The following is a 10362-nucleotide window of genomic DNA, read 5'->3' on the forward strand; positions in this document are numbered from 1 at the left end:
TGTAGCCCTAATTGGCCAGGAACTTGCTATATAGACCACGCTGGTCTTGATCTCACAGAGATCTGCCTACCTCTGCATCCCAAATGCTGGGATTAAAGGTGTGCACCATCATGCCTGATGTCATGAAAAATATTTTTAAAAATATTTTTAAATTATTTTTATTTTATATGTATGAATGTATTGTCTGCATGTATGTCAGTGTACCCATGTTGTTCAATGTTCATAGAGGTCAGAAGAGGGCGTTGGATCCCCTGGAAACAGAGTTACAGATGGTTGTTAGTTGCCATGTGGGTGCTAGGAATTAAATCCAGGTCCTCTACAAGAGTAGCCAGTGCTCTTAACTGCTGAGCCATCTCTCCAGCACCCATGCAAAATATTTTTATAAAATAAATTATATACAGTGATTAGCCACAGTATTATAATGATAAAATAAACTATATATATTTTAACCATTGGGAAACTGAACAGAAAATTATATAGCCATTAAAGAAAATTATACAGCCATTAAAATGATAGCTATAAAGACTATATAGCAACATATGGGGGAATGTACAATTAAGGTAAATTTATTAAAAATGAGAACATAAAATCATAGACACACTAAAAGTATATAATGGAAAAAAATCTATATTTGGGTCATAGGATTATATATACAAATTTTTAAAACTTTCTTTTACCAGCGTGACATTTTTCAAAACAATAAATAAAAGATACAAAAGGAAAACAATGTCGGGATTAGATTGCCCATATTCACAGCTGGAGTCGATTTCAGAACCTAAAACACCAACACAGGAGTTTTACTTTGTCAAGATTCTAAAATGGGGTTGGGGCCACTATGTATTTACACACACACAGACACACACACCATACCCTCCCCATCCATAAATAAATACACAGTGCTTCTTGATTCTGATGCATGTTGGTGACAATTCTCAGCATAAAGTTTCCCATGTCTATGTGGAGTAATAAGCTTGGCACCACCCATGAGGTGCTATGGCGATACAGACCAGGCTGTTCTCAGCATGTGCCTAAACTGCTGCAACCACTCTCACCAGTGTCTGTGGATGGTGGACAAGCAGAGGCAGTGCCCTCGGAGCAGGACTGCTCCACAAGGTGGAAAGCCTCCAGGAACTCATTGATGTCAATGTGGCTGTCCTTGTTGAAATCAGTGCTTCGGGCAAGGTTGCAGATGCAGTCTTCTGTCATGTCAATGTTTATATGAGAGCTAAACAACTTCCAAGTCTGTCTGAACTCATCCAGAGAGATGAACACAGACCAGAGGTTGACGTCATGTAGTGAGCCCATCTAGTATTCATTTCCTGACTTTCTTACACAGACACCTGCTCCCCTACTCTTAAGCAAACATAGAGCCCAAAGGCCAAGGGTTTGGAATAAATTCCAAAGGCGATCACAGAAAACCACTGGACCATGATTGGTTGGTTGGTTTGTTTTGTTTAGTTTTTTTCATTTGGGAACAATTGTGCTCCCCTGGAGGGAGGTGAGTATTTGGCAATGTCTGGAGACATTTTGTTATGGTCATAACCAACATGAGAGTGGGGTGCTACAGGCATCTAGTAGATAAAAGCCAGGGATGCTGCTAAACACCCTACAATGCACAAAATAAACCCCTCAAAATAATTTACCTAGCCCCAAATGTCAACAGTCATCCCAGACATGTGCTAATTTATTCTGCTTACAAAACATGTTTAAACTGGACCCACTTATCCTAACTACCCTGAGGAAGAGGGTTGCCTGAGTCTAGCACTTGGACACTAGCCTGGTCAGTGTAGTGAGACCTTGCCTCAAAACCAAAACAGAACAGCAACAAAAAAGCCTCTGATCTATGCATGGTCAATTGGTGTTTGTTTATCTGTTTGGTTTTCTGCAGTGTTAGAAGCTGAACCCTGGCCAGGGCTCTCAAATGTCAGGCAAGTGCTATACCACTGTGCTACATCCTCAGTTCCAGCCAATTGATTTAAAACAAAATTTATTATTATTATTGTTATTGTTGTTGTATGTGTATATTTATGAGAGAGAGAGAGGGAGAGAGAGAGAGAGAGAGAGAGAGAATAGGTAAACCATGCATACCATAGAACACAGTGTACATGTGGAAGTCTTCTGGGGATTGAACTCAAGCTTGTTGGCAAGTATTTTACCCACTGAGGCATTTCAACATCCCTTGATCAATATTTTTTTTTTTTAGCCCCAGCTGGCCTAGAACTCACCATGTAGACCAGGCTGGCCTTAAACGCACAGAGATCGGCCTGCCTCTGCCTCCTGAATGCTGGGATTAAAGGCATGCCCCACCATGCCTGGACTCAATTTTTTTTTTTTTTTACAGGAGTTCTAGGACCATTTGATGAAGCCAGGAGTGGTGGTGCATACCTGTAATCCCAACTACTCAAAAGGCTGAAACAAGATGATTGCTTGAGACCAGGAATTCACAGCCACTCTAGGCAACACAGAGAGAATTCATCTCAAATAAGTAAATCAATCCTATTAAGAGCATCTGATAAAAAGAGTAATTCTGCTGGGCATGGTGGCGCACGCCTTTAATCCCAGCACTAGGGAGGCAGAGGCAGGCGGATCTCTGTGAGTTCAAGGCCAGCCTGGTTTACATAGTGAGTTCCAGGACAGCTGGGGCTACAGGGAAACCCTGTCTCAAAAAGACCCCCCCCCCAAAAAAAGGGTAGTTCTTCCAACACTGATGGGGGTGGGGCAGCTAGATAGCTGCATGTAAAAGAAGGAAGCTGGATCCCTACCTTACACCGCATACAAAAATTAACTCACTATAAACCAGAGTCCCAAGTTAAGAGCCAAAGCTATAAAAACTCTTAGAAGAGTATTTGTGATCTTGAATTATAAGATAATTTCTTGGATATGCCATGAAAAATATAAATAGCTAAAGGAAAAAAAAGGTCATTTTCAAAATTAAAAATGTGTGTGCTACCAAGGATACTACCAAGAAGCTAGAAATCAAGCTGAAAAATAAGAGAAAATATTTGCAAAACATACATCTAACAATGCCCCAGTACCCAGAATACTTAAGTAACTCTTATAACTGAAGTAAAAAGGCAAATAATTTAATTTAAATGGACCAAGAATTTGAATAGATGTTTCTTTAACTGGCCAATAAATGCAAATTAACACCACAGTAGGATAATCCACACCTGGGAAGACAATCATATTTTTAAAATTTCAACAGAGGCTGGCAATATAACTCAGCTGTTAAGAGAACGTGCTGCTCTGTTTGGTCCCCAGCACTGCATAAACCACATAGTGGCTATCATCTCAGCCCTTAGGAGGTAAAGGCAGGAAGATCAGGAGTTCAAGGTCATCCTCAGCTACCTAGTAAGTTTGAGGTCTACATGAGGACTCAACTGACTCAAAACAAAACAAATAACTCTCCAAAAAAGAAAAGAAAATAGAGAATGGCATTGATACTGAGAATTAGAACTCACACACACTGTCAGATGGTACAGTCACAAAACGTACCCAAATGTTTGTAGCAGTGCTATTCACAGTGATTAAAAAGTGGAAATAGCCGGGTGTGGTGGCTCACGCCTTTAATCCCAGCACTCGGGAGGCAGAGGCAGGCAGATCTCTGTGAGTTCAAGGCCAGCCTGGTCTACATAATGAGTTCCAGGCCAGCTGGGGCTACAGGGAGACCCTGTCTCAAAAAAAAAAAAAAAGAAAAAGAAAAGTGGAAATAATCCAAAAGTCTAATGATTAGATAAGCAAAATGTGATATCCTGACACTGCTACAGCACGGCTGAATCCTGAACACATTACACTAAATGAAATAATCCAGTTAGCATGCTAAAGGCCGTATATTATACAGTTCTGTTTATAAGGAATGTTTAGGATAGGCAACTCCACAGAAACAAAAGGTGGATTGGGGGCAAGATGGCTTAGTGGGTAAAGACACCTGCTGCTAAGCCTGATAGCCCAAGTTTAGTCCCTGGGACTCACAAGATAGAAGGAGAGAACTGACTCCTGCAAGTTGTCCTCTGACCTCCACATGCACGCCGTGATATGCATGCACCCACCCCACGTACAAAATAAATAAAATGAAAAACAAAGAAGAAAGTGGATTAATGATTTCCAGGAGCTGGAGAGCAGATGGGAATGGAAAGGGGTTTGGGAGGAAGATGATGAAAATAGTCTAAGGTTCATTAGTAGGGATGGTGATACACAAGAAGCCACTGAACGGTACGCTTAAAATGGGTGAATTATATGGTAAGTGAATTAGACCTCAAAGAAGTAATATCATTGTGCAAAATCTTTGGGCCACTAGGGAGACAGGGCAGGGGTGTACAGGACCTTCCTGAATGTCCTTTTATAACTTCCTGTAAATCTGTAAGTATTTCAAAAATAAAAGGTTTTGTTAAGAATAAAACAAAACTCCTCAGGGAAAGATTGCAAAGGCTTTCTGTTCTAGGCACTCCTCATTACTGTGTGGCAATCTTTGAAGGAACTGCAAAGGACATCGCATCTTCTAATAATTATTCATCCTATTGGAAGCATTCATGCCATTTGTCCTTAATGTTCTCTGACACACCTTAAAGACAGGGTCTTGCTATGTTGCCCAGCCTAACCCAGAACTCCTGGCCAGGCATCCTGCCTGAGCCTCCTCATACACTTCTTTTTTGTCGTCGTTCTTTATTTTTTGAGACAGAGTTTCCCTATATAGTCCTGACTGGCCTGGAACTAACAGAGATCCATCTGCTTCTGCCTCCCAAGTGCAGGGATTAAAGGTGTGTGCCACCATACCCTACTACATACACCTCTTGTATTGCTGAAGTACTTTTCCAGAGTCTGTCATTTATATGTATTGATATTACTTACTTTATTCCCAAAATACTCGAGTGGACATGGATTGGGATGACTTGCAAAACACACTAAAGGGTCTGAGGCAAAGTATTGCTATGCCATCCAAAGTGACAGAAGAGGGCTTTTACCTGAATGATCAGTCTATGATCCTAAATATGGTCTCCAAGTTGGATCGATTTCGGTACAGTTTTTCCAGCAAACTTGACTGTACATTCTGTAGGAAAAAAAAATGATTTTTTTTGTCCTAACATATAATTAGCACACAACTCTGTCAATTACACATTTTTGAAAAACACTGATGATATTTAGCATCCTTCTACCCCCACTGGGTATAAAAAGTATAAAGTTCTGGGGCTGAACAAATGGCTCAGTGGTTAAGAGCACTGGCTACTCTTGCAGAGGACCCAGGTTCGGCTCCCAGCACTCACATGGTGGCTAATAACCACCCAACTCCAGTTCCAAGGGATCCGATGCCCTCTTCTGACTTCTGAGGGCATTTCACAACACGAGTTGCACTTACATACATGCAGGCAATACATTCATATACATAAAATAAAAAATAAAATATTTTTAAAAACAAGTATAAAACTCATAGTTACAATGTTCTAAAACAGACTGTGGTGGGTAGCTGCATATATTTGCAAATACAGACATCTCTTCATGTCCACAGATTCAGCATCCATGAACCAACCAACCGTGGATGAAAAATGTTAGGGAAAATTGTGTTGGTGTTAAACATGTACAGACTTTCCCCCCATCATTATTCCCTACACAATACAGTATTGGAACTTTTTACATAGAATTCACAATGTATTGGTTATGATAAGTAATCTAGAGATTAAAGTCTGCTAAAGGATGTAGGTAGGTTATAAGTAAACACTATGCTGCTTTACATAAGGGATTTTGGCATCCATAGATTTTGGTATCTGCAGAAATCCTCACACCAGATAGGAAGGGATGACTGACTGTACACCGAACACTACTGAATTGTGTACTTTCTTTTTTTAAAAATATTTTAGGTATTATTTTTATTTTATGCATATGAGTGTATTGCCTGTATGTATGTGAGTGCACCCATGCAGTGCGATGTCCATGGAGGTCAGAAGAGGGTGTTGGATTCCTCTGGAACTGGAGTTAAGGACTGTTCTGGATTCCTCTGGAACTGGAATTAAGGATGCCATATGGGTGCTGGGAATTGAACCTGGGTTGTCTGCAAAAGTAGTCAGTGCTCTTAACCATTGAGCCATCTCTCCAGCCCCTGAATTGTGTACTTTCAAGTGAGTAAATTACATGATGTGTGAATTATATTGAAATAAAGATATTTTTCAAAACCATATAACACAAAATCTCACTTAAATTATATATTTAGTAAGTAGTCATTGACTAGTTTTTAAAATAGAGGAAACTGCATGCTGTTGGGGTTGGGGAAGCAAAATGGGATTGAAAATCAGTCAGAGTTGAGTTGGTTTTTGTTTTGGTGCTGGAAGTTGATTCCAGGGCTTTGGAAATGCTAAGTGCATGCTTACCCCTTAGCCCATAGAGCTATCCCCTTAGCCCATGCCTGAATTAAAAAAAGAAATTTATTTTTATTTTATGTATATGAGTACTTTATCTGCATGTATGTAAGTGCACCATGTACTTGCAATGCCCTGCAGAGGCCAGAGTGGGCGTGGATCCCCTGGAATTGGAGTTACAGATGTTAGCCATCATGTGGGTGCTAGGAATCAAACCCAGGTCCTCTGGAAGAACTGCAAGTGTTCTTAACCGCTGAGCCATTTTTCTAGCCCCCACGAGATGGAGTTTGAGCCACAGCTGAGCCACACATTCCATAACCCCAGGCAAATGTCTTAACCTCTGTGGGTAGTGCAGTCATAGGTCTAATGGCATGGATACTACTGCTTCTTGGCTTTGAGGATTAACTGAGGCAGCCATATGTCAACCACTTAACACAGAGTCTGACACACTGAAATGTATTTGTTCCTGTTTCTTGTTCCTCCTGCCTTTACAACTCTAAAAAGTTTCTGAATTGAGGCTCTCTAAAGGGGTTTCAGAGGCCACAGTATGCTCTCATTCCCGGTCATCGCACCATTACCTCTCAGCTAAACTGCCCTTTGGCCAAACTCTCCAACCAGGACTTGTACTCTAGCGCATTATCCAAGGAGCTGTTCACCAGCTGTGGCCACAGCATGCACCACAGACAGATGCAGCACAGACTCCACGGCAGCTAGCCAGTCACTCAGGGGGATTACACCTGCAGGAAAGAGCTGGCTTGTTGACTGCCACCTAGAAGTCTGGTTTCCTGCCCAGGACAGGATGTCTATACAGATATATACATTTTGATCCTGACACTCTTGAACTATTGGTAGGTAACAGAAGTAACAGGCATTGCTGCTGCCTTTGTTGCTTATGGCAGAGTTGACTGGAAACTAGACTTTCCAGATAAAACAGTATAGCCAATGACATTTGAATTTCAGGTGCTAGAGACAGGGGTCAGTGGTTAAGAGTACTTGCTGTTCTTGCAGAGGACCCAGGTTCAGTTCCTGCACCCACATGGCTGCTCACAATTGTCTGTTAACTCCTGTTCCAGAGAACTAGATGCCCTCTTCTGGCCTCCAGGGGCACTGCCATGCATGTGGTACACATACATACAGTATGTAATACATTCATTCATATGCATAAAAGGGTCTTTTATTCATTTAACATATATTTTCTTGCTAACTTCTGCAAGGCAGAGATGTCCTAGGAATCTTTTACTTTATTCTTACCTGTTTTTGTCGGCATCATGCTTCTTAAATTCATAGAGGCGGTCGAGGGATGAGCAAACAACTTCTGCTGCAGAGCTCTCAGGGCCCTGCTGATCCTGCGACAGGAGGTGAAAAAGGACATTTGAAAATGTGTCTAGGATAGTCTTGGGCTCCACCACGTTCTTCCTCTCAGTCTCACCTTCCCGAGAGCTCAACCTTGGAAGGAAGTGCTGCATCTTTGATGTTTTCCTATTGCCCCCACCATTCCCTGTTGTATACAAACAGGGTCAATCTGGGGACACTGAACTTTCCTAGTACTGGACAGTGGCTCAGTTCTGAGAAAGATCGCCTCTGTGAACAAGTTGTCTAACCAGACTCTGCCTCCATCTTTCTACTGTAAAGCAGGTATAAAAGGCTGCTTGTCTCAGAGGGTAAGCGTGAAGAGTAAATGCGTAAACTCATGCAGATCGCTTTGAAGAAAGCCTGGCACCCAAGGTGTGCCGTTCATTATTATACTAAATCATTGTTTCCTTATGTTTTGTTATTATGTTAAATAAAAAGCAAAATTTATGAAAAAAAATTCACTAATTCTGTTTTCTTACTCTTTTTTGATGGAGAAGATGGTGCCTGGGATCAAACCCAGAGCTTTGCCCATGCTAGGCAAGTTATGAACTATAGCCCTAGCCCAGTTTTCTCATTTTTATTGGGTCAATAAAATAATTCTGAGGCACTTTGCCCAAATAAGTATTCAATAAATATCTATAATTGAATGAATAAGAATTTAAAAGGAGATAAAAAGAAAATGTACTTTATTTGTAATATCTTATCAGAGAGTCAGACATCCTACAATGACCAGCTAGCTGGTCTTTTCAAGTGACAAAAGTTGGTTTTGATTTTGGGTTTTTTTAAAAGCATTTTAGTCATATTGATAAAAATGTTCATTGTAGGCACTCTGGAGTCAGAAGCAGAAGGATGAGGAGTTCAAGGCTACATAGCAAGTTCCAGGCCAGCCTGGGTTACATGAGACTGTTTCAAAAAACAAAAAGAGAGAATTAAAAAAAAAAAAAAAACCATCTTCATTGTAATTTAACTTAGTTGGCATAGCAATCCACAAATGGGCTCCATTAACCCTTTCAAAAAGTGTGAACTACCCAAACCTGTCTAAATTTCAATGATGTATGAACACATATGCTTTTTCTGGAGAGAATTTGTTGCTTCATCAGAGGGTAACAGACATACAGGACTCTAAAGAGCATCAGGGGACCCACTGAACAGTATTCTTGCAAATTGTAGTCATTGATAGTTATGCTGGGATGGGGGATGCCAATGCATCCAACAGCCTTCTGGATGGATGGGGTCCATCACATAGCACACAGGGAGCACCTCTGGAAGTCTACATGGTTCTCTTTTTTAAAGAAATTATTACATTTGTGTGTGTGTGTGTGTGTGTGTGTGTGTGTGTGTGTGTGGATCTGAGAACAATTCGGGAGAATCAGTTCTCTCCTTCAACCATGTGGGGGAGACAACTTGGGTTGTCAGGCTTGATGGCAAGCACCCTGATCAGCTGAGCCATCGTGCCAACTCCTCTGTATGACTTCTCTTATCAGTCCCTCTCACCCACAGAAGTAGGAACTGTCATTCTAACATGATGCCTTGACAGCTGCAATCCAGCTGGCTATGCTGTCGTTGTAAGAAGTGGATTCAAACAAACAGTAAATAATTCTGAATGAGAGTTCCTTTGAGAAAAGTGAGAGTGGACTGAGACATCAGTTACAGCTGCTTGGAGGCAGTCTTCCCTTATTTCTAAGTTAGCCATGGTGCTCCAGATGGTTGGTGTCATCTGGTCAGTGACTTCTGGGGAAATCAGGTGATATTATTTGATGAATATTTTAAAGAGCTGAATGTTCTTTGATGATCTTATTAAAGTACCGTAGTTATAGAATTCCTGACAGTGATTCTTTTTGGAGTGACAACAGCTAAATCCTAGGAAATTGTGGCCATTTAGTGCTGGGCCCACCCTGGAGGGTCTAACTGGATAGTGTTGCATGAGGTTCAGGTGGCTGTTTTTTTTTGTAAAGCTCCACAGATGGCCTCACTTTACAGTAGGGTTGATTCTTGGGTGAAGAGTTTACATTTTATGAAACATTTCTTTTAGAGGAAGACTGGACTCATGCAAGTTCAGTGCTAAATCTTTAATATGTTCTCTATCCACTTGATTCATGCTAACTTTGCCTATTTTGATTTTTGTTTTGTTTTCTTTTTTGACAGGGACTCCCAAGTCCCAGCCTTCCTGAACTTACTATGTAGATCATGCTTGCCTAGATCTCACAGAGATCTGCCTGTCTCTGGCTCCTGAGGGCTGGGATTGAAGGCATGTGCCACCACACCTGACTTGATTTTTAATTTAGTTAGCTGAATTATTAAAGAAGATTGTTCAAGAGACAAAAACTACCTCTCAGCAAGTATGTCATTCACCCTGTGGTCCCCTTACCCATGGGAGCAATGCTGCACAGTCATTAAACACAGGAGCTCTTCAATCATACCATCTGGATGGAGATTGCTACTTTTACTTGAGGCTAGCTAAGCTAATCTTTGTTTCTCAGTGAACTCATCTATCAAAATACAACTAATAAGGTGGGCATGGTAGCACACACCTTTAGTCCCAGCACTTGGGAGGCAGAGATAGGTGGATCTCTGTGAGTTCAAGGCCAGCCTGGTCTACATAGTGAGTTCCAGGCCAGCTGGACTCCTGGCCAGTTCCAGGGACTAGAGGGAGACGCTGTCT

General features: G+C 41.2%; 1 protein-coding gene across 1 annotated transcript in view; it reads right to left on the minus strand.

The window, feature by feature from the left end:
- Positions 1-1017: 1017 nt before the first annotated feature.
- Ppef2 (protein phosphatase with EF-hand domain 2) overlaps positions 1018-10362 on the minus strand; it is a 38407-nt gene continuing 29062 nt past the window's right edge. Inside the window, 5 exon segments of the mRNA XM_029568540.1 lie at positions 1018-1285; positions 4974-5047; positions 6926-7028; positions 7030-7084; positions 7599-7693. Coding sequence (XP_029424400.1) covers positions 1018-1285; positions 4974-5047; positions 6926-7028; positions 7030-7084; positions 7599-7693 — 595 coding nt within the window.

This window comes from Nannospalax galili, unplaced genomic scaffold (genome assembly GCF_000622305.1).
Source record: "Nannospalax galili isolate Female #2095 unplaced genomic scaffold, S.galili_v1.0 scaffold800, whole genome shotgun sequence".
Taxonomy (NCBI): Eukaryota; Metazoa; Chordata; class Mammalia; order Rodentia; family Spalacidae; genus Nannospalax; species Nannospalax galili.